The sequence below is a fragment of the Trichogramma pretiosum genome, unplaced genomic scaffold (assembly GCF_000599845.2).
Source record: "Trichogramma pretiosum strain Unisexual culture from Peru unplaced genomic scaffold, Tpre_2.0 scaffold47, whole genome shotgun sequence".
Classification (NCBI taxonomy): Eukaryota; Metazoa; Arthropoda; class Insecta; order Hymenoptera; family Trichogrammatidae; genus Trichogramma; species Trichogramma pretiosum.
Window position 1 is genome coordinate 1,356,525 of NW_019640859.1, and position 24,527 is coordinate 1,381,051.

The window sequence follows — 24,527 nt, forward strand, 5'->3', positions numbered from 1 at the left end:
GTCCAAATCTATTTGTTGCATTCTAGTCACAACTAAATAATGAAATTTTTCGTTTTTAAAATCCAATATTGTATGAAGTATACGTAGATTATAATCGCAGGTGGATCAAAGTTTTAGGAATGTTTCATGTTCGAATTATTATTTTATCCACAAAAAATTGAGTGTCAAAGTGTACTGATGTTTTTTGACGTGTTTATGATTGTTCGTGATTAAATGAAATTAATAATTAAACATGCGAACATTAACGCATAGAAATATCATGTTTCAATTACCAGAAAATATTGTGAAGTAGATAGGTGATAACACAATGTTGTATGCTCATAGAACTTAATAAGACATTGATTTAGCAAAATGTCTTGAAATCTTGTTGTTTATTATATTGTGTACATAAACGCACATATATATGGTTATAAATATATATGTCTGAACAATAATGTACGATATGTCTAGTGGCGATCGAGAGTTCATTTGAAGCATTACGATATTCTTGCTACATGTCAATAACTTGGAGGAAAAAATCGATGGTACATTTATAAACTTGATATCAATTTCATCAATTGAACTCTCACAACATTAAATGTGTTAATGAAATCATTTTATGTGATATATACTTTCTAACATAACATTTTATTGAAAAAAAAAAATTATCTTTAGTATTATTACTAAGTAAATTTTGTGACAGATGACTGGCCTAAATAAGATATGGCTGAGTAATCTTTTATTTATTAAATGTCAAAAATGTTTAGATCCGTACAATTAAATAACATCATTTGATAGTTATGTATTGCTGCAGATACCAAAAACATGATTGTAGAACCACTTGTTAAGATAACTCAAAAATAAGATGCAGTTGGGTGATCAGCAACTCTGACGAAAACATTTTACAATGATAAATAAAAACGGAGCGATATTAAAACTAAAAAAGATTCGAATTGTCTTTTGTTGTTGATGTTTGTAAGCTTGAAAAATAAATGTAATGCCTTTTACAGTATTTTTTGCAATCACTTAATTTAATAAAAATTTCAAATTTCAATCAAACGTGTTTTTGAAAAGGTCAATCCGAATTATAAATTACTTTTCCTTGTCAATTTAGAAAAAAAATAATCTGCGTTCGCAACGCTTTTAAGTGTAGTGTTTACGAATTACTCTTTTGAATCCTATTAAGCACGGCCTCGAATAGAATTTCCGGCGAACGTTTCTCGGGAATAACTTTTTGAAGTACCAATGTTAACTCTTTGGGGTTTAAAGCGTGTTCAGTTTTAAATTGTCTTCGTTGAATGCGATTTTTTTTATTTTCATTGTACGGATGGTCGAAGTAGAATCTTGCTAAATCAAGTCCTATCCTTCATAATCCACAGTAGCATCATTTTGCTATGAGACATAGATATATTTTATTTATAAATGATTTTACCACCGGCCCGTAAGCAACTATTTTCCTTCGCCTGCGTAGAGAAGGAAATGCTATTATGGGACCACTGAATATGAAATATCGTATGTAGTCTAAATCGCCAAAAAAGAAATCCCTTATGCACTCCTTTTGCGGCCTCGGCTTCGCCTCGGCCTGGGGTTATGTAATATTTAATTTTTTATTCTGACTGATCAGGTTAACGAATTATTTATTAACAATCTTTTTAATCTGCTCTTTTCCGATTATACATTTCGATTTTAATTCGATATCGATTTACATACTTCAATTCATAGAGACATTCAGCGCGCTTCGCGCGACTCATTCGATATTCGATATTCGATATTCGACAATCTCCATTATTCGATAATCGCATCCTCAAATTTATCATTAGAAAAAAAATATCTTTAGTATTATTACTAAGTAAATCTTGTGACAGATGGCTGGCCTAAATAAGATATAGCTGAGTAATCTTTTATTTAATAAATGTCAAAAATGTTTAGGTCCGTACAATTAAATAACATCATTTGATAGTTATGCATTACTGCAGATACCAAAAAAATGATTGTAGAACTCAAAAATAAGATGCAGTTGGGTGATTAGCAACTCTGACAAATACATTTAATAATGGATTTATAAAAACGGAGCGATATAAAAAATTCGAATAGTCTTTTGTTGTTGATGTTTGTAAGCTTGAAAAATAAATGTAATGCCTTTTACAGTATTCTTTGCAATCACTTAATTTAATAAAAATTTCAAATATTCTTTCATACACTTGCAGTAATTCACAAACTGCGGATAACGTGTAAATAAAGTTTCCTATCTTAATTATTATTTGTATCTAGTCAAAAATCATTTAAAAACTTTATACATTAAAAGTCAATGTAGTAAAACGATATAATAAATCTTACAAAAATTAAAAAAATACAATTGTGTCCTATATTAATAAACATTTGATCATAGTCAATGGTATCACAGTATCTTAATATTTACTGATATAAATATTTTACTTTTTTTTTTTGGTTTATAGATAATTAAAGCTCTGAATAACAAATTACATTTCTCCTCAATGTATCAGTCTATGAGTTGGCTCATTGGAATATAAGACAATTAACCTATCTTTCAAGCCTTTGCTCCCACCTACTCCACCTTCTGGTAGTACATAACCACCCTCACGTCTGACAGGACTTGCTTCTTCCAAATTCATATTACTATCAAGTAAATCTTCCCACAGCCAACATGCCACACGACGTGATTTTCCGTGACGGGCTAAGACGTAATTTTTACATCTGAAAATCAGAATGTATCATTAGTGATGAACAATAAATAATAATAATATCATTGAATAGTTATGTCAAAAATTATTACTTAGTTGCAATCATTCCAATCAGTAAAGCCCAATGAGCTTTATGACCTTTCTTTTTACATGGTTGATGATTATGATCTGCATCGTAGGCAATAAGAATCAATGAACCACCTTTTAATTCATCAAGTATTTGATTTGAACGAGATTTTATATCATCTAGTAGCCTTATTTTTACTGCATTTTGAGTTGACAAAATTAAGTCATACATATAATCTACGCTATACATTTCACCATGATTTGTAAAGCCTTTTAATTTTGCAACATTTAGAAGTTCAATTGGTTTCATTCTATTTTTATTCTTTTGGGTCCCCATGTATAATGCAACTAAGCCACATCTATAAAAACCAGAAATTGGTGTTATTTGCTGGATATCCAATTGCTTTCAAATGATAGATTTCTTTGCAACTTACGTGGGACCTTTTTGCAGTATCGGTACTATATCAGTACTCACATAAAGTGTTTCTACATCGTGGAGATGTGTAAAAATGAGTTCAAGTTGTTTTTCCAATTCTCTGACTATTTCATTGCTTTCTTCATTATGAAATATATGATCCTTCTGGGTCATCACAATTTCTGAATTTAAAATTTGAAATTGCCATGGGCTCTCCATTGATGAAAGATCAGATGCCATTTTATTCAAATGTGAATTTGGAAGTCTCTGAAATTCAGATATTAAAATTGATTTATAAATGCTAAACTTTATGGCAACTATGGTTAATTCAATGAATGTTTAATATAAATGTGTACTTTTGAGAAATATAGCCCTATAAGAAATATCAATGAATCTAACGTTAAACCCGCGCATTTAATCAATAATACACTTGCAAACACCTCATTATCTGTCATTACAAGATAAAATTAATCATCACAAGAACAAACGATGATACCTTATAAGGCGAAGAGGATACGTTACTATCGTTTGACAAATGGGTCTTGAACGTTGCGCCTTTCACCTCGCTATAAAATAAACACGCAGCAGAACGCACAGAGTTGCAGCAGCAGCAGTACGGAGCGCGCACTCACACAAACGGATCTAACACGAGCAGCAGAGCAGCAGCTCACAAGAATTGAAGAAGCTTGTAAGACCACATAACTATTCTCTCCATCAGCGTGTTTTTCTACGAATGTTTGCGGCCTTTCAAAAATAGAACCCTAAGGACGGAGAGAAGCGCGAGTTATAAAGCGTCGTACAGCAGCAAGCCTTAGATCTCGAAATACGCGTGTTCACGCAGAAAACGGGTTGTGTGTATAAAGAAAGAAACGAGCAGATCGATTTGTTGCGGACCGTGTGCGGACTGCTGCACTTATTATATATGCCGTGTGCGGTAGCGAACTGCAAGTGTATATAAGTATGTGCTATATGCCCGAGAATGACGTCTGTGCGTATTTTCAAATAAAGTCTCGAGGCATAAGCGATCGCTGCGCGAAGTAATCGCTTACCGACTCTTTCATTGTACACGATACACATTTATATCGAAGGCGTATCTACATAAGATGTATACATTTATTACTCACTCGAGTTAAGTAATTATAGCCAGCTACAGCAGCAGCAGCAGCAATGAGGAAGAAATTCTTGATTTCGTCTTTCGTGACATCTTGGACGCGCTTGAATGATTATCTCGGCGCGTATATATAACGTCAACAACGCTGGCCACGGCGCAGCAGCGATTACTTAATACAACCGCACATTATCGCGAGGGTGGGCTCGCAAAGCTCCTCTCCTCCTATGTAATGCGCTCTCAAAGGCAAAGTAAAGAGCGGAGAAATTCTTTTGCTTGGCTTTATTATATATATATCGCACGGCACAGCACAGAGACGGGTATAAAAATAAAAGCCGCGCACACACGCGCGCGTGCGAAAAGCCCCGAAAAAGCTGAGCGCCGCTGCCGCGAGTGCTGTGATGATGATGATGCTGTGCAACGACGCGGAGAGAGAAGACACGCGCAAGGCCGTCTGCTGCTGCTGCTGCTGTTGGCCGAAAGACTTAGACTTTGAGCGCGTCATTGCGATCTGTCATTCAGCAGCACAGCACAGCAGCACCCTGCAGAGAGAGAACTCATATATCCAATTCTCATATGTCAATGCCTGTGTCGAAAAGCTGCTGCTGCTGTTGTTGATGTAAACTTAATGAAAGTGACTACTACAGGAAATTGTTTTCGTGACGATGACACGAAAGCTTTCTGTGTACACGTTATTAGTTATGCACAATTATTTTTCAATTAATATTATTATTTTTTACCGATATTGGTACGTATGTACTTGGACGGAATGCTAAATTTAAATTTACTCCGATTACGAATTTATGGAGTGCGCGGAAATCGACTCGTGCAACTCGTTCGATCGTTCAAGAACAAATAAAACATTATTCGTTTTTTCAATTCTACGATAATTTTCACATATAAAATGACGAAGACCATTTTTTCGAAAAATGACAAAAAAAATCTCGGTAGCAAAACAATGTCCTCGTGTGTTATGTCACTTTTAAAATGACAGCTAATCATTATACACAATATAATACGTGTCTCGCAATAATTGCATAAAATAACACTCTGCGTTTACCTTACGCGCTGCACACGGTCAAAGCAGTTACCTTACTTATCTTTGACGGATACAGCACGGATTGATCGGTTAATATATAAATGAACACGATCGCCGAGAGCGATCGACCTATTGAGAGCTACGTTTCGTAAACCGAAGCAGGTGCCGCGATCTCTCGACCGAGACTTCAAATCGCCCGCCCGCTTGAGCGCCATTATCCGCATACTCCAAAATTCCTGCAAACATTATCGAGTACACGAGCTCGTGTATATAATGATTGCGCACGAAGACTCGAATGTCCGCCGCCACCGCCGCCGCTGCTGCTGTATCAGCTGAACTCAGCAGCCTCGATGATATTATATATCGTGGCATGTACACACAATAACACAACAACTCCATTACTGCTGCTACTGCCGGGACGAGCGTGCTCCAAACGTCGCTATGACGGTTCCGTATCAAAACAAAGCGCGACGTACTTGGAAAATCATGCGGCTGCATTTCGGAGTCGCCGCGCGCAAGACATCGTGTGTATATAGGCGACCGGAACAGCAACACATCGCGCAAAATCGCGCAGGCTTCGCAGAAATAAATTCATCTCTCCTCGTTTCTTTTCATTTCGACATTAGCGATCCGATATCGCGTTGTATATATATGTGCTAATCGGATGAAAAAATATATACATATCTGACATCCAGTATTTGTACATATTACACGTTACGCGCGCGCGTGTGTGTGTATATACCGCGAAAACGTATCTATAGGTATATCAAGCATAGGCAACAGCGAGAGGAAAGATTTCTAGAGGAAATAACGGTGTATAGCAGGCACATAACGCCTGTAGTATTCTCGAGTATTCAGCATTAACATTTAAACGAACGAGGGAGAGAGAGAGAAAGAAAGAAAGATACTCTCGGAGGTAACAGCCGTGAGGTTTGCAGCTTTTAACAGTAGCTATCTTCGAGACGAGATGCGTGCCGCGCGATGGTAAAAATACTACGACCACTCGTTCGTATTTATAAGAAACAGTATGTGTAGAGGTATATAACCGAAAAGAAGAGGCGCCGACGACCGAAAAGAGAGTCGCTACGCGAGGAGAAGAATAGACGAAAAATATTTGCGGAGTTCGACTTACTTTTTGACCGAGATGTAAAAATAAACTGCAACAATTCATTCATCGAACTCGAATGTGTTTTTTTTTCTTCTGTTCTGTTTCTTTTGCGAGCGCGGGGGAAATATTTGACTATATCGAAACGCGAACATCGAAAATCGAACCTCGGCGAATATTGGCGATTGAAACGCAATATTATTGTATAGCTCGTTTGCGCGCGTTCCCGCCGCAGCACATGACGCCGCGTCGTGCACAGATCATACAGAGACATCGAGTCCAACGATCTCTCTTAAAATCGTTATAAGCCCCGAGAGCCACGCACGGATAAATTATTTTTGCATCTCGCTCGAGAGCTTGAGACTTTGTGTATGTGTACGTATATACATTACCAGAGTAGCACCAGCTATATAATAGCACACAAGTCGGTATATACACACATAATAGTCGTCGTCGTCTTGTACTACTATTATATTGCCTTAACGCTATATATAAAAGCGCGTTTAGATGAGGCAAAGCAGAGCAGAAAGTCTTCTCTCGGACTTAGTCTCTGATCGTAAGCCGTCGCAGCAGCTTCTCGCTTGTGTATAAGTAGTGTATATACCGTGCATGCCGGGACGGTCTCCGAGTCCGTCGTCGTCGTCGTATACACTATATATACAACGTCCAATAATTTCGCGAGTTTCTCGATACTCTTTCGCTCGCACTCTCAAACTCTCTCTCTTTCTTTCTCGGCGTGAGTGAGTTGACTCGTGTGTATATAACAACACATACGTGACCAGTGCCCGCGCGTCTCAAGGTGTACGTGTGTGTCTGTGTTGTGACTTGTGTGTTCGTATAAGTGTCTTATACGCGTGTCGTCGTCCCTGTGCCTGCTGCCGCTGCTGCTGCTGCTGCTGCTGCTCAGCTCGTGGAGAGCAACATAGTAGAGTAGTAATAAGCTGTTACACACCGATATATAAATATTATATGTATATTTACACGTAGTGCCGTGTATCGTATAGTCGTCGTCGACTTCGTCAACGTCGTCGTACTTTTTTTTCCACAAGTGCTTTTGGATCTGTGTTATTTTGTTTCTGTTCGTTCGTTGGCGAGAACAAGTGTTGAAAAATTTGTTCGATTGCACGCAGATATCTCTGCACATCGCTTGGGTACAAGTATTCGGTGTTAAAGTGCCGAAGTCCACCTGAATGCGTGCGCGAGGCGAGAATCTTTCGCTTCGAAAATCGTGAGCGAGAGAGACCGACCGACAGTACTGCCAGAGAGAGGTTAGATCATAACTGGTTTGGTATATATCGTATTTTTATATATACCCAACCCAACCTAGGATTGTAAAGTGTGCACAATACATATTATATGTATTTTGACTTTAAACTTGGGCTGTGAAAACGGATAATAAACAGATAATTTAAGCATACACGTTTTAATATAAAAGCGTATACGAGGACGAGGAGTTCGAAAAATTCGCCAAGGGGCCTTATAACCTATATCATTGTTCGCCGATATGGTATGTTGTGCATTGTTATTTTCAATCATACTAGTCAAAATTCGATCAATTAGCAATGCTCGAATTCACGAGTTTACGAGATTATTTATGATTTATGGATTTACCTGTTCATTGATTCAATTCCACGAAGCGAAATAATATTCATTCGTTTTTGACTTGCATGATGAAACTCTAACTGGTAACTTGTATATGTCAGTAAGGTGATTGATCTGAACAAGTTTATAAATATTCACAGATATGTTGTTGTATGTATTTTGCTTATCAAAAATAATCTTTTTTCTAATGACAAGATTGACTGTGGCCATTCACTATTGACAACTATTGTTTCAAACAATATACATGAACATTCAAAGAATAAATTAATATCTCAGACTGTTAAATCACATTTATATTATTTCGTCTTTTTTTAGTAGATTCATTATACTTGTTCAATGATATTTTTTCTTTACTTGCTGTCAAATCTTTGCTTCACTTCATTATCTTATCTAATTAAGATATAAAATCAATTAATTACTTATGAAGCGTAACAACAGTTCTATAATACAATATAAGTTTGCATAGTAGTTTTACATCAATCATTACTAAATTGTTTTTTAATACCCTTACATTGCTTAAAGCCTCATTATTATTTTAATTTTTCAGGATGGAAATTCAAAAGATAAAAATAAAAAAAGCAAGAATGGTCGTGATACAGTTGATGAGGTAAGTCTCTCTAAGAGTTGTTTATACGTATCAGAGAATCATCTTTTCAATTTTTAAACTTATTTACAAAATTATTGAATCGCTCCTTTACATAGTATTATTTTCAAATCAAATATTCAATTGCATGCCAACAAAAGAAACTTTAGTAGTCAAAACTTGAGCAAGTACATGTGCACTAATGATATATACTCTCAAAGTTGTGCTCAAGCAAATTTTTTTCAACTGTACCTGTAGGAATATTGTACGCTTCTTGAGTTATAGAGCATAAATCTTGAAAGAAATAAAAAATGCTTAGAAGGATAATTCATCCTGATTCTGTCATTAAATCATAAAAACTTAATCTTTGCTACTCGGATGCGAATGAGCATTGAGGTGACAAATTATAATTATTCTAAGCTCCACACAAGTAAATTGTACTGTGTACAAGAAAGAGAAGAACGTAGACGTGCACAAAACAATAGTCACATTTTCCTTTTGCGCAAGGCCGTCGACTTGTCTTTTCTCGCTTCTTGACTCTTTCTCTCTCTCTCTCTCTCTCTCTCTCTCTCTCTCTCTCTCGCTCTCTCTCTCTCGCTCTCGCGTTGTGTCGCAAATCGATCGCCACGTTTTATATATCTATGCCTGTAGAGCCTGCAAGGCTTAACGCGCGTTACAGCGTAACCGACGAACGATAATAATTAAGCGTTTTTTCGCCGAAGTTGTCGAACAAAAAAAACAGCAGAAAAAAAAAACAACAAAAGGAAAAACAAACCCGAGAACGAGCAAGGAGACGCGTGAAAACAAAAAAAAAAAATTGTCGAGGCAGGATAAACGAGTTAAAAAAAAGTCGAAAGCCTAGAGCATCTCGCGGAGCCGGGCAAGGATAGATATGTGTGTAGTGTGCTGCTGCACGCGCTCGCACATACATAATGAAAAGACGGAACAAGTGGAAAGTCGTTGGAGAATTTCGCGGCAGATGGTGCGCGATCATCATCATTGCGCAAGGTGGATAGGCCGTCGAAAAGCCCATGGTTATTATGCTACATTTTATAAAAGCCGGTTGCTGCTCGCCGCTTACATTATGCGTGTCCGTGTATGTCTGCCCGGTCTCTGCTGTGCTGGTCGCTGCCCTGCCTCATGTGTCTGTGTTATAAAGCAGCGACACGTGCCGCGCATGCAGTTTCTACCAAGGGTATACATAATGTATTATATACGTAAGGAAACGTGTGTGTGTGCATCGTGTGTGCACTTGTGCTTTCTTCCACTGTCGACGGCAGGGATGATCGACCTCCTATTCGACCAAATTTTTTTTTTCTTCACGTACCTTGCCCTCGCGCGTGATGCGCGATAAAAAAACTCGAGGGCATAGTCATTTCCACGATGTGCAGGAGCAACGATAATTAATAAAATGCGCATATCTAATCCATACCAGCGATAATATCATTTGTAAACGATTAATCATCGTGGCTTCGTGTCATCTATTTTTTTTGTTTGTCTTTCTTATTATTAACGTTAGTCATGAAAATATGTAATAAAAATGAAAAATTCTGTGTAAAAATGAAAAATTCTATGTAATAAAAATGAATAAATCTGGACTCCGATAATCGGGTAATTTTTCTTGACGAACCTAGGCCGTGATTCATTGAGCTTTTATTCTTGGTTTGAAAAGCTGGTTTTTTTATTTTTTATTGTTACTCAATTCGTCGCGCGAGAAGTTCACGCGTGCCGAAAGCGAAACTTGCAACGGATAGAGCAATAATAGATGTTTTTTACTGCTCCGAAGTTATAAATAAACGCGGCACGTGAAAAAGTAACGACAATCGAGTTTATGTGCAAGTAGTTCATGTAATATAATACATGTGCGCTCGCGACCGGTGGTGTCAATGTCCTTTAGAGATGCCGAAAATATCACGGGTCAGTTAGATTACAAGCTCGCAGAGGGTAGTTGTGAACTTTTCATGATGATTTTATTGAACGATTTAAATTGGTTCGTTTACTTATTTGTTTGTAAACATTTTGATAAAAATAGTTCGACAAAGCTATTTTCCGAAATTTGACACATACTTTACGACTGTTTCGAAGAGTGTGTTGTTCAATCAATACATCTCCATTGTAAAATAGATAATTTTTATTTTGTAATAATAACAACTTTTTTTTTATTTCGAAATTATAAATAACGACTTCTTACACTATAATAACTTTGTTGAATTTCTCATGAATTTTAATCGTCACCACGTCTCGTCCCACAACTAAAATAAACTCTAAAATTTAATTACAGAGTTGCGCAATGAATCAAGCGAATATAACCGCGCTTTGAAAGTCAATTAAAAATTTCCGTGTGTATAGCCAGAACTTTGAAATTCTCACACGTGTTTTGCCACACGTACTTATAACGCGCGAACTTTTATGTTATGTACTTCATTTTTTCCTCGCTTTACTCGAAAAATTAACGAGTTTTCATACGTACTATATTTTCTTTCTCTCGCTCCCGCGTGCGCACACGGCGGAATGACACATTGGCGAATCTATATATTAGTCGTTTGTTAATTGCATCTCACTCCCTCGGTGCATTGCATAAGTTATTTTTATCTTGATCTCCGACGAGATTTCAAAACACGACTACAATGCTTAATTGATGATCAATTAATGGCAACAGGATATCGCTCGCGAAATTTTGTTGCTACCGCCGTATAACTTACCGATTATACTCCGGTGAAAATAAATTCCAAGACTCGCGACTTTTCACCCAAATTTTAATTAACGATTACCCGAGCATGGCTAGTCAAAAACAGAGCGGCCATTTTGACGAAAAAGTATCGCAGACTGATTGAAAAAATGTCAAACGTCGTGCGCACGATTGGAGCACAGAAATTCAATTAAAAGTATTAGCGAGAGTCGTTTGCGTACTGAAATGAGATTTTAATCATTGTGCGTGCGAATACGTACGTATGTGCAATATAAATGAGACGCTAATGGAAACAACCCGTGCGCAGGTTTTGCGCATGTGGGTGTGTATGTATTCGCGCAATAAAACATATATACAATCACCAGAACTGATAAGGTAAATAATAAAAAAATCCATCGTTATTATTAGATCGATCCATTGACATATTATTGTGCTGCTATTATACGATAGCGAACGGCTAAAGTGTCACTTGTCAAACGTGCCTCTGCAGCAATTGACGCACTCGATGTATGATTTGTATATTACATGTATAGCAATCCAAAAAAGGAGTCGATTAGATGCGAATTGACTCTCGAGTTGCGTTGACACACGCGCTGCAACATATACGACGATTAATTCGTGTTAATATGGGAGTACGTACACACGAGGCTGAGATACATTTTATATAAAAATGTATGTGCGAGCTCTCGATTGTGTAAGTGTGTGTATGTCCGACGCGATGTGTGTGTCTCGGCAAAAGGAGAAGCAACCGGTGGGGCACAAAGACACGAACACACAAACAGATAGATATTAAATCGCGAGACAGTCAAGACGCACTATACTATATACGCACTGCAGGCAATGAGCGCACTCGGCGCGTTTTGTTCTTCACTCGCTTCAATATTATGTGATGCGTGAACGGATACATACACGCGCGTTGTCCGTAAACACTGTGTGCCTCGGCAACAGCAGCAGCAGCGGCGGCGGCGGCGGCTGCGGTGGCGGCAGCGACGTCGACGACCACGACAACGGAGACGAGTATCGGCAGTAGTGCTTCTTCGCGCGACTGTTAATCGAACCGATCCGCTTTTACTCCGTGTGGAAAGTTCGTCGTCTGTGTTGCTGTTGTTTATAACTCGTGCCTGGGTTGGTGTGTATGTGTGTGTGTTGTGGTGTTGTTGTTGTGTCGTGCGCGCTAGCCGTCAGATTAGAGAAGACGATATGGTGAATTAAATATTTTGGTTTTCTCGTTATCGAAACCCTCGGTGTCGATGTTATCCAGCAGATATCGATATATTTATATATCGGCATATGGGTTACGTTTCTCTAAGGAGACATTCGAAGATTTTCGGCATTTAATTATTATTTTTATTTAATAACAAAATAATAATAATAATATCGCGTATTGCACGCGGTGAACATGCGCCAGCGCGATTGTATCGGAGGAGAAAAAAAAGCTCCGATAAATATGAAAACAAATCGACGATCAAACTACCAGATTCGCGGCGATGACAAATTAAGCACAACCGATCGGTGTCGCCGCGCCAAGAGAAAAAATCAACGAGATTTTTCCAATCGAATGAAAAAGAGTAGAAAAAGAGCAGTGATGGGCATCGATTGTATATTTACGCGTAATACGACGTGCGACGATCTCTCTCGTTGATAATTAAAAAGTCGATTAATCCTGCCCCGTACATGTATAATGCGTACGTATGTGCCGTGTATTAAGCAATGCTAATATGCATACCGACCGCTCGCGCGCGCCGCAAAACATTCATAATAACAAATGTGTCAAACGATCGTTAGCGCTTCGCTAATTTTTTTCTTTCTCTCTCTGTCTCTGTCTTTGCCCGAGCAAATATTTAGATTGCAGTGGGTTGTGTTTAAGAGCCTCGTATCGTTACGAAAATTTCTTCGATCGCGCTCGGATCGTTGAAAAGCTGCGTCTTTTGCTATAATTCGCGACACGCACGTGCACAAATACAGATGTGCACACACATGCACAGACGCACATGCATACACACAAACACACACGAACACGAGCATTTGCTGCTATCGATGCGCGAAGCTCCATTGCGTTCTAACATCGAGGTAAAAAAAAAAGAAGAAAAAAAATCAATAATCACGAATTCCAGGCCGCGCGTCTCCGCCGCCGATGTGAGTTGCGTTATATATATATTGCAAGAGCTGCTCGCAACTTACGTTTTTATTTTATTTTTCTCCTTAATCATACGTACAATTGCTGCTATTTTTATTTCTGGGTATCTTAAATTCGACCGAGATACGTGTGTATGTATGTGTGTGTGTGTGTGTGTGTGTGTGTGTGTGTGTGTGTGTGTGTGTGTATCTAAACGAATCAGTACATCAATTGGCGCCAATTATTACGCGACTGACAACACCTCGTTGATGCTATATAGAAGGGACGACACGATGCGTTAAATAAACGACCTTCGTCCACATAACACGCGGAAATTAATACACATACACGATACAAAAGCGCATCGGATCTATTGTATATTAACGTCTTTATTATTTTGCGCTTTATGCATAAAATTCTGTCCCGCTCATATATAGCATAATACTTGCAGCGAATGCGTTGGTGTAGGGTTTCGAGTCTCTCTCTCTCTCTCTCTCTCTCTCGGTCGAGGTGAAGGTGCTTCAAGGCTTGGGAATCATTCCAATGCTCTCGAACATCGACGAGCTCGTTGTTTATTAATTCGTAAAACTCGAGTGCAGCAGCAGCTTTTTTCCGAATATCATTAAAGCTCGTGTATACGTGTGTTTGCATGTCTGTGTGGCTCTTTAATTGATGATTTTTCAATGTGAATATATTTTTTCGACGGCAAGGATGAAGCAGCCTTGCCTCTCCTAGTTAGACTTGGAAAAATTTACATCGAATCATAATAAAGTATCAGTGTGTGTGTCTCGATCGTCGATTACATTGCATGTAGATAGGTATTCTACATATCCATCGCGGCTATTTTTATCCACATAGTTGTGTCGGTTTGTTATTATAGCTGGAAATTATTATTACCGGTAACATTAGATAAATTCGTGCTTCAATGTTTTTTTCATGCGAATTATTATACCAGCAGCATATCGTGTATAGGCTTTTCTTCCTATTATCGTGCTACGATTATTTTATTTCATATTTTACATTCGACGTGCATACGAGGTACTTCGTGTCACGTGGATTTGTAAATCCTCTACCAAATACGCAAATTGATTCAGTGTATCAATAAACATCTGAAGGAGCTTTTGTAGGTCAATACGTGTTGGAAATTTGCAATTTTTTTATATTACATACAAATAAAATAAAAATGAAAACAATAATGATGCAGAGACTCGTTAATATGGGTAACAACTGAATATTCAAGCAATTTGTGTACATTCGACAAATCGTGTTGAACAGTAGAAAAAAATTTGACGTTTATGCGTCTCGAAGCTATCAATAATTAGATATATTAAACGATGCAAAATTAATTCGTACGCGAGAAACAGCTGATCAAGAGTCGCAAAACAGAAGTACGAGTTGAAATTTTTTTGTGAGATATATTCCCACGATTATGAACAATTTTGTGCACTGATAGTTGCGCGATATTTCCGTCGTAGAAACAATTTATTGCGCGTGTAAGCTAATTTTTTCATTTGGGACATACGCCTTGAATGGGTAATTAAAAGATGAAATCGAAGTGTTTACATTTGTTGACATTTTTTCACGCAGATCATTCGATGTAACTTTTTTAATCTTACCTATCAATAACAAGTTCGATCATTTGTTTCACGCGGCTCAGTAATGAATAATATTTTGTTGAGTCAATTTAATAAAAATAACGTACCAAATAAAAGCTGCAAGCTGCGTCAAAAATAACCTGTGCATAATATCATTATCAAAGCTTAGTTATTAAATCGGCTATTTCTAAAGCCTAGTGTTAATAGAGACAAAAAAACAGAATTTAATTTTCGTTGAAAGCTAGTCGGAAAATAATAATATCTCTTGCAGTTATCTATCGGTAGAAATCTAATGCTATTCCGTAGCCAAATCGTGTCATGAGGCACGTATATTATGTAGCAAATTTGCTCGCGCGCATGTGGGCGAGCTCTCATAATCTACCCCTCTCTCTTTTTCGCTCTTTTTATTATTAATGCGTATTTATGTGTGCGTGTGTGGTAAACGTCGTCGTCGTCGTCGACCTTGAGCAAGTTTTTCGACGAAGATATGTATGTGTGCTGTGCTCGAGAGTATTAGGACTTGTTGCGCATCTTCTTGAGAAAGAGATTGATCATATATAAGTGCGTCGTCGTTGGCCCACTATTTGAATTCGTGCGATGTATACATACGCTTGCAAGCTTACTACTGCACAGGATGTCGACAAGCACTACAGTCTCTTTTTTTAACAGATATTATTTATTGACATCTGAATGATTTTCAGTTCGTTTAACCGATACAAAAATGCTCACCTTTTTTTTATCAAATAACGTAAAGGATACAAATATGATTTTTTGAAAACTTTACGAACGAGAGAGATGAAAAATTGTTAAAAATGCTACCGCCCCTGCATGAAATTTTTTTTATAAAACTTTGTAAAAGAAAACCATACAACGCAATAGAGTATTTTTAAAACTTACAAGGCTAAAAAATTTGAATTCTTTCCGAATTCTCATATTGTTTTCGCGTTCAAAGCGAAGCGCATATCGTATATGTTGAAGAACATTTTCGAAGTGAATAAAATATTTGCATAGACGCCCACGCTCGGCATATTCCGCGTCCAGTACCGTCAATCAGATGCTCCTTTGATAAGCACGTGGGTCGAAACGAAATGCTCTGAATTCGCTGAATGACATCAATCGGAACTATTGAAATATTTTTTACTATTTTTGATAAAATCTCTAGAGAACGTGCCAAATATATCGCTATCTGTTGGTCTGTCGTACACCTAAAAGCTCCACAAGTTGAAAGTGCAATCATTATTAAAATACACGAAAGCGTATAAACGCGTGCGATTCGCTCGTTTTGTGCGCAGAACAAGGGTATCATGGCTCAATGGCATTAGCCTCGAAGTCAACGGCAGCCAACAGCAGCAGCGTCGCCGAAAACTGGGCCGGTGATGCGGCAACAGCATTAGCAACGGCGGCGCCTCGACTACGATGCCACGAGAGCAGCGCAGAAAATTTGGCATAACTCCGAGGCGCTCCAACTACGTGTGAGAGACGGCGCGAAAAAAGAAATTCGAGAAAATCCAGTCGGTGCCATTGAACAATAATCGACGAGAAGACTACGGCCGCTATAATGCAGACCTTCAATAATCTCGCTCTCGGCAACGTGTTTAAAAAAAAGGCATGTCTCTGAAATACGCGTGATTGCGGCTCCGCTAATACAATAATAAGCGCGCACTGCATCGCGGGCAAATCTTGTCTCTCATTTTTATCTCATTATGTAACTGCGGTGCCGGTCTGTGTGTGTGTGCGGTTTTTTTTGTACTCTCCGAACGAGCTTGTTTTATGGCCGGTAGTATGAAAAAAACAACGATGTTGTCTTTTTCTCTGTGACATTAGCATTGACTGTATCGTAAAATAGTCAAGTTTGTAATTTATTTTGCAACATAATTATCGATGGTTTGCTCTTTACCCGCGGCTAATTGGCTGTCCACGCTCGCGCACAGTCCGGGTTCGGTCTTTAAAGTTTTTGTTTCTACGTAATACGCGCGCGTGCATTTATCAAATACCGGAGTTTAATTATGAATTTTTAATAACAAAGTCAATTCTTTGAGAAAAAAAAGAGAAAAGAAAATCAAAAGGAAAAACAGCAAATGCGCAACAGAAATACCCACATAACATTATCGATCCAATTCCACAAAGGTTTTTTGCGCGCATATATAGCTGATGTGGCATACATAGTTTTACAGTAGCGTTGCACTGGCTTTTATATATAATAATAGTACGCGAATCGCAAATGCCGTGTGTGCAATAAAGAAAGAAGCAGAAAGAAAAACCTGGCACTTGACGATTTTTCTACGAAGTTACGTTCAAGTTGAACGAGCAGAAAACTTTTTGCGCATACGCGCAATATATAATGCTGTTTGTGTGCGGTATCGACCGTCATAGATTTATGTTTTATTGCTTTATTGTTGCCTGGCGCGGAATCGTGCGCTGACCCCCGCGTCCACGATTTGTTCGGGCTCGATGATTCGCGATTCTCATGTAGAAAAATTGACAGATGATTCAATAATTTTGTAACGTGTGCATTGTAAACATTTTTCTTGCGACGAGCAGCTAAGCTTATGCATTTCTTTTATCTTTGTTTTATAGGCTAAAGCGGCAAGTGGCTCCCCAAATTCCACACCACCGCCGCCGACGCTTATAAACAAAATCAAATATCAGCCTGGCGTGCCAGTAGTCAAAAAAGACAAACGACAGAGCAGCTCGAGATTCAACGTGTCGACGCATCGTGAGCTACAAAAACTGCCAATTCTCAACAGTGGTGAGTATCTATTATATTCTATTTTTTTTTTCTTGCACAACTTATATACACGCATCGACTATTGCATCGCATTCGTCGCTACTCGTTCATTCAAAAAAAAAAATTTGCGCCGCGTGAATCGCCACGAGACGCGACTCTTTGAGAGCTCGCGCGTCCAATAATAATTAATAATAACTACGCGCTGGCCGTTACTGTTTGCCGAGCAAAAACATCTGTACATATACGAGCTTTAAAAAAAATCTATATTTGCATTCGCTCGCACTCTCTGTACGTGCGTACACAAGCCAAGTGTAAAAATAATTCCTGGTTTTGCAATTGCGACTAAATTCAAAGTAATTTATAGAACGATTGAGCCCCACCGCTGTATGTACACGTTTCAACGAATCTTGCGTATAGTGGTGTTTTCTGCACGCGTTAATTGCGCGAAAAAAGAATACTTTTTTTTTAGCTCCAAGCCTGTATCGCGTACGCGTATACGAAGATATACATACCGAGTGGTAAAAATATTACTCGAACTCGTGGTATACGCGAGTGAATAAAAATATTATTTTAGCATGATGCTGAGATGCCGACTTTGGTAATTACATAGGAGAGACAAGCGTGCTCTACGCACAGACTTGAAAAATTGAAGATGCAACGGTCGAGTGGATTAAAAAAATATACCCGATGCACACGCTGCGTCTCTGAGAGTAGTAGTAATGATCGATCGAGAAACTTGATTTACTGGGTCGCAAAAATTGACTTCCTCGTTGTGAAGTTTATACATCTCAAAATAACGTGCAGTTATTATTGGAACTTGGACGTTGACGTCCAGTTTTTGTACTCATAGAGAGGCGTACTTTTGATTAATCGTCGATCAGTAAGACCAATTAGAAAAGTATCCGCGGGCGCGTGTGCACTTTTTAATTTTACTCGCCTTTCACTTACGCCTTATTTTACGTCACAAAGTGACAGAGAACGACGACGACATGTGTCACATTTTATCATTGACATTTATAAAAGTTTTTTCAAAGATTTTTCAACAAGCATGCTGTGCATGCTAAACTTCGCAAAATTTTAGTCTCAACTTCGAAGCCAATAGCCTTTAACGAATCGTAACTGCTATGTGGTCTCCGATTAGCCGCACTTAATTGAATTTCACGAATTATGACTATAATTCCAAAATAACAAGCCCGCGAAAGTTCCTGCCGTTTTTCGCGGTCGGTTTTAAAATTATTATCATCGAGTTCTTTAGAAAGCAAATTAGTCCTTTTCAAGAGTGTCTTATTTATTTCTGAAACGAAAAAAAAATGCCAACGACGAGCTTACACGTCTCTCAGCGTGGTATTTTCACATTTTAACTCGAGCGACCAACTAGTTTTGTAATATACTCGTTCTTATAGGCACGCGCAGGAAGAGTCGATTTATTTTTCAATGCGCGGCCGCGTACACGTCATCGAGACAGTTGGCGGGTATACATAACAAAAATTTGAAAAATTACAATTCCCCAAATGCCTTCGAATTTGTTTGTACTAATCAAGAACCAAACGAAAAAAATTTGCGTTCAATCTCGACCAATTAAAAAGTGCACTTGTGCGTGCGCTCCTCGCAGTCCATCTGTCGAGTGCGATTCAAAGCAACGAAGTTTGCCGATCGTAATATATATACTCATGCCCGCGGAGAGAAGTTGAAAAAGCTCGACTATAGAACAAAAGTCGGAGAGCATAAATTCTTTTCTTCTTTACCAGCGCGCGACTGTTTTAATACATAATAATAATAATAACAATAATAATAATGATAATAACAAGGTCTCGAGCGAAAAACTTTTAGCTTCGATTCGTCGTCGTAGTCGCGCTTCGCCGCATGCGTGTTTACGTATCGTATTTATAGGATTTCATTGAACAATTTCCACCGTAGGTACTACTGTGCACAGAACTCTCTGCGGCGCTGCGATACCATACATATTATGCTGCTGACTATATTCGTCAGCATTTGTGCCGCGAGGTGCAATATTGATTTACGAAGCTTCTTGCGCTTTGTTATTGCTAAGTTTTCTAGCAAAAAAGAAAATATCATAAAACATTCCGACGAAGTGCGTGACATTACGCATAACGATTTTATAAGTATTCGCATTGAAAAATCCCACTGTGCCGCGTAATAAATAGGTCCTCAGGTTCTTCGCGATGGCTAGGCAAAAATATGCACCCTTTCATGTATATAGAGCACATGCACGCGCAGATGCGATATTTTAATATAATCAACGTTGCATACTTTTCTCTCCTCTTTATCAAAGAATAAATATTTAATGCACGCGACGCGAGCTTGTACTCATACTCATACTTACGTATATCGATCATCGCGCGCGGCAGAAGCGACTTTTCTCCGTGTCATTTCCACTTTTGCGCTTAGTCGAGACATAATCTTCGATATACCACGTGTGTGTGTGTGTGTGTGTGTGTGCCTTGGTTGTGTATTTATGTGTGTATACTTGTGTATACATCATCTATAATATGCACTTCGAGGCGCGTGACTGTTAATTAGCACGCGCGCTTCACTTCCTTCATATATGTAGCGCGCGGAGCGCAGCAGCCCAGAGCTCGAGATATCGATTTATCGAAATCGCGCCCAATGCACTGGATAAAATATCCATAATCCATCGCCTCGGGACTCTGCGCGTATTATATATATAACTAATATCCCTATTTTTTTCTTCGCTCCCCTTCGCCTCTCTCTCCTTCGCGCCGCCCAAAGGGTGTACGAGGAAATTACTTGATTGCGCGAAAATGTCTATATGGTTGAGATTGCGGAATGTGAGCATTTTTATTTAGTCAATTAGTTTTTTTGTTCGAATTAAGACGGAAACTCGTTTGATAACGATAAATTGCGTATACATACGCGAAGGTTTTGAAAATATCCCTGCCGCGCTCGCGAGAGTCAACGTAACGTCGAGAAACTACGCAGTGGCATCGTCGGCGTCGTCGGTGTCGTCGTCGTCGTCGTCGTCGTACATATAATTTTATCTGTTTTGAAACGTTACGACTCGGCTATTCGCTCGCGTATATACACTCAATTTCAAAATTTCAATACTTTTGACTACTCCGGGGCACTGTCAATCCGGCAGCTTCGATCCTGCACAATCGCCTGCAGGATTCATACATCATGCAACTGCATAAATACACGTTGTACATATATATCTGTCTCTCTCGAAGCTTTCAGTGTGTGTCTGTTGTTATAAATTCAATAAACATGTCGTAATCACATCGCGAGCCGACCTGCTTTCGGTCTATTCGGTATATAACTGCTCGCGATACTTGAAACCTTTTTTCTTTTTTTTTGTTTCGCGCTCAAAGGTTTGGCTTCGCTCTATTTTCGGCGTATGCAAGGCGGCGGTGTCTGCTAATAAAATTGATCGATAATTTCAAATGAAATTAATCGAAGCAGTCCTCTGCAGTGCTGCACCTATGGATATATAGACGCGTTGCACATGCGACGTTGACAGGGAACGATGTATATATTTTTAAGAACACGAAGGCAGGTTATCGCTCGAATTTCTCCCTCTCATTTTCTTTTTTTAACTGGCACCTTGAGTGCAAAAATGATGATATATTTTCAGCCCTCTCTCGGCACAATTTAGCTCAAGAATTTCTGGTCTCGTGTGCACGCGAAGCAATTGACAGCTTGAGTCCTCCCCTCAGTTTGACGTATACGTGAAAAAGTACGTCTATTATAGCCCGGACTGCGGGTGGATGTAGTAGTAGTTACATACTGTGTGTGTATGTATTTGTAACACACTCTATATCCATATGGCACGCGCGTACCCTTGAAATTTTAAAACTCATTCATCGGTCATGACAATCGGCAATCAGCTCGCGCATTGATTTCGAATTTCGTGCGTCTCATGGGCGCGCAGTGTTCTGATTTTCTCTCCAATAATAATCTATTCGTAGCGAATTACGAATCGACACCTCGTTATAACGAGGCAACAAAAAAAAAGACCTAGGCCTGCTCGCTCGACTCCGACACGATTGTCTGCAAAATTAATATACGTTATTCATGCTTGTCTATGCATTGCGTATATAGGTGTGCGTTTAGAAAACGGCATCGAATCGCTACGAGTGTCACATAAATAATTTTTCATAAGCGTCGAGTATCTATGGGAAATTTTTCAAGCTGCAGCTTTCACTTCGTCGCTAGGCAGCTTTTACGTACGCACAAGACGCATCTGCTCGACGTCGTATATATATATTTTTCTTTTTACAAAAAAAATCGGCGTTTCAAAATTAACGTTCGCACATTAACATGTATTTACCTACTTTCGTTCGGCCTTAATCGTCGGCTGTGCGCACGTGAAAAATTTCCCATACGAACCGAATGCTATACATTACGCACGATGTATCTATCGGCGCGAGAAGAGAACAGACAGAGATATTAATTTATCTATCGAAATAAATCGATCCGCGATCAAACGAAAATGTCAGCGGGCGATTAGACGAGCTCTTTCTTTCCCCTAATTCGCTCGTGCGCGCATGACTACATAACGTTACGTACCAACGAAATTACGTCCATTATGTAGCCGGTAGGGCAAATATATACCAATGTCAACGTAACGTAATCGCTCCTTTTTATAAATATGTATTTAAATTCAAATACACCCACGCGCGCAAACATATTGATACGTGGGAAGGGGTCAAATAAATAATAACACAAGAATTACGTGGTAGATTGGGGGGAGANTACGACCACCTGGGGGTATACACACACATATACCCTGAATTTATATACAATAGAGACGATGCTCATGGATATAGGTGCTACATCAGGAAGACAGTATAGTGTGCTTATCACCTTTTACATACGTAAGCATGTACAACCGCCGCTTTCTGCGCGATACTCTCGATAAATGCGCGCAAGCTCAATTAGGCTCAGCGAATCGCATATTTTGTATCCCTTTTTATCGGTTCGTCCGATTTTAAAAGTAAGAATGAATTAATCATATATGTGTGAAGAGTGAGAGAGAGAGAGAGAAAGAGAGAGAGAGAGAGAGAGAGAGAGAGAAGGATGCTACCACGTCATGTACATCTCAAATTTTTCTCCTCTATTCGCGAATTATTTCTCGCATTTGCTGCCCATGTGTGTGTATAATCTCATGTATATTTGCTTTGTTTGCATGCACAGTATGTGTAACGTTCGCTATAGATTTAGACAAATGTAAATTAGGACGAAAGTAAATGAGCTCTCGCACCGCGAGACGTTTTTTTTCTTCATATTATATCGTTGGAGTCAAAGAAGAGTAGACGAGATTTTTTTCTTGTGTTGTTCTTGTCACAACTCGTCGGTATGTATATACGTGTACAGAGTACCTAGCTCTATTCTTTTTTCCATGTGCTTAACTCGAAGAGCTCGTTCGATTCCGCAATACTCGAGTGCCTTTGAAAAATCACAGTCGTGCACATACATACACACATAGGTCAACTTTTCTCAAAACTCCGAGCGCATCGTGAATCGGCGTTTTTGAGCGATATTGCTGAATTTTCAATACTAGAATGCTATTGAAAAATCACAGCCGTGCACATACACACACACACATCGGGCAAATTTTCTCAAAACTCCGAGTGCATCGATATATTGCTCAATTTTCTATACTCGATTGCCATTAAAAAATTACTGTCGTGCATTACATACACATATGGGTCAAATTTTCTCAAAACTCCGAGCGCATCGCGAATNATTTCTGTAATCTGTTTACTTTAAATTATATCATGTAACTTATCATGTTAATTGAAATATTACTAAAAGAACTTTTATTCAATTTCTCATAAATCATAGTCATCAATTTAATCTCAGTAGTAAAAAACACCATCCATTTTTGCGACACATTAGGGGAGACCGGGGTGTATTGACATACGAGGTAAGTTGGCACACCGCATATTTCTCCTTATCAGCTACTTGAAAGGAGATGGCGCTATCATTAATTGAAACACTCTATTATGATGGATGTTTGTACAGAAAGTCAGTTTCGAATCAGTGTTGAGCACCGAAGCAGGTGCGATCGAAATATTTCCACAGTTCGAGGTGAATATTAAATTCTACGAAAACTTCGATTATTTTTCCATCGAGTAAAGTAATCGCGATAAATTTGTTTCTATTATATTAAGTACCTCTTGAGTAATGTACCGTTGTGTTAAATTAGTGTTCAAATAATGCCCTTTGTTATTAAGTGTTTTTTTATAATGACGGAGTGATCGGGGCATATTGACACTAAAATTTTGGGGGATATTAGCACATAATTTTTGTCGAAAAAATTTTTTTTTCAAAATGGTTCGCAATTATATTTACCTGGATTCACGTTAGATAGACCATGCTCATCTCAGACAAGTCCTGAGATGAATCGAAGCGGCGGGTCAGAAAAAGAAAATCTGCAATTTTGACCGACGATGACATTCAAACTGAATTGATAGAAGAGAAAAAAAAGAAAAAAATACAAAAAAAAAATACACGTTCGAAAAAACAAGAAAAAGCACAATCAACTTCTTTCAAACATTCGAAGTCGTACAAAAAATAAAAAAATGTCCAAGACGGATAACGAAGAATGGTTGTGTCTTGTTTGTGATGAGCCATATTCAACGAGCCATGAAAAGTCATGGCTGCAGTGTATAAAATGTAAAGACTGGGTGCATGAATCATGCGCGAAAAAAAGAAATGTTATGTTTGTGAAAATTGTAAAAATTAGTTGTTGTGATTGATAAGACAGGATGTGGTTCGTACACATAAGGATTGTACACGATTAATTTTGTACACGA

The 24,527-nt window shown here is 38.5% G+C and overlaps 2 protein-coding genes across 4 annotated transcripts; one reads left to right on the forward strand and one right to left on the reverse strand.

The window, feature by feature from the left end:
- Window positions 1–962: 962 nt before the first annotated feature.
- On the reverse strand, window positions 963–6,566 carry LOC106654404 (UPF0692 protein CG33108). 3 transcript variants are annotated; one of them, XM_014374247.2, is made up of 4 exons: window positions 6,442–6,566; window positions 3,182–3,429; window positions 2,774–3,106; window positions 963–2,694 (listed from the first exon to the last, which is right to left on the reverse strand). In XM_014374247.2, the coding sequence occupies exons 1-4, from the start codon at window positions 6,478–6,480 to the stop codon at window positions 2,472–2,474; spliced, it is 843 nt and encodes a 280-aa protein (XP_014229733.1). In that variant the 5' UTR covers window positions 6,481–6,566; the 3' UTR covers window positions 963–2,471. The 3 variants fall into 3 exon arrangements, with proteins under 3 accessions (XP_014229733.1, XP_014229736.1, XP_014229735.1); XM_014374250.2 differs by lacking the exon at window positions 6,442–6,566 and adding an exon at window positions 4,287–4,727; XM_014374249.2 differs by lacking the exon at window positions 6,442–6,566 and adding an exon at window positions 3,659–4,244.
- A 415-nt stretch (window positions 6,567–6,981) lies between these two features.
- Window positions 6,982–17,752, forward strand: LOC106654349 (serine/threonine-protein phosphatase 2A 56 kDa regulatory subunit delta isoform-like; the record flags this gene model as incomplete). Its single annotated transcript, XM_014374166.2, has 3 exons — window positions 6,982–7,921; window positions 8,564–8,623; window positions 17,577–17,752. Coding segments are annotated over exons 1-3 (239 nt in total), but the record flags the coding sequence as incomplete, so codon positions are not given.
- Window positions 17,753–24,527: the final 6,775 nt, after the last annotated feature.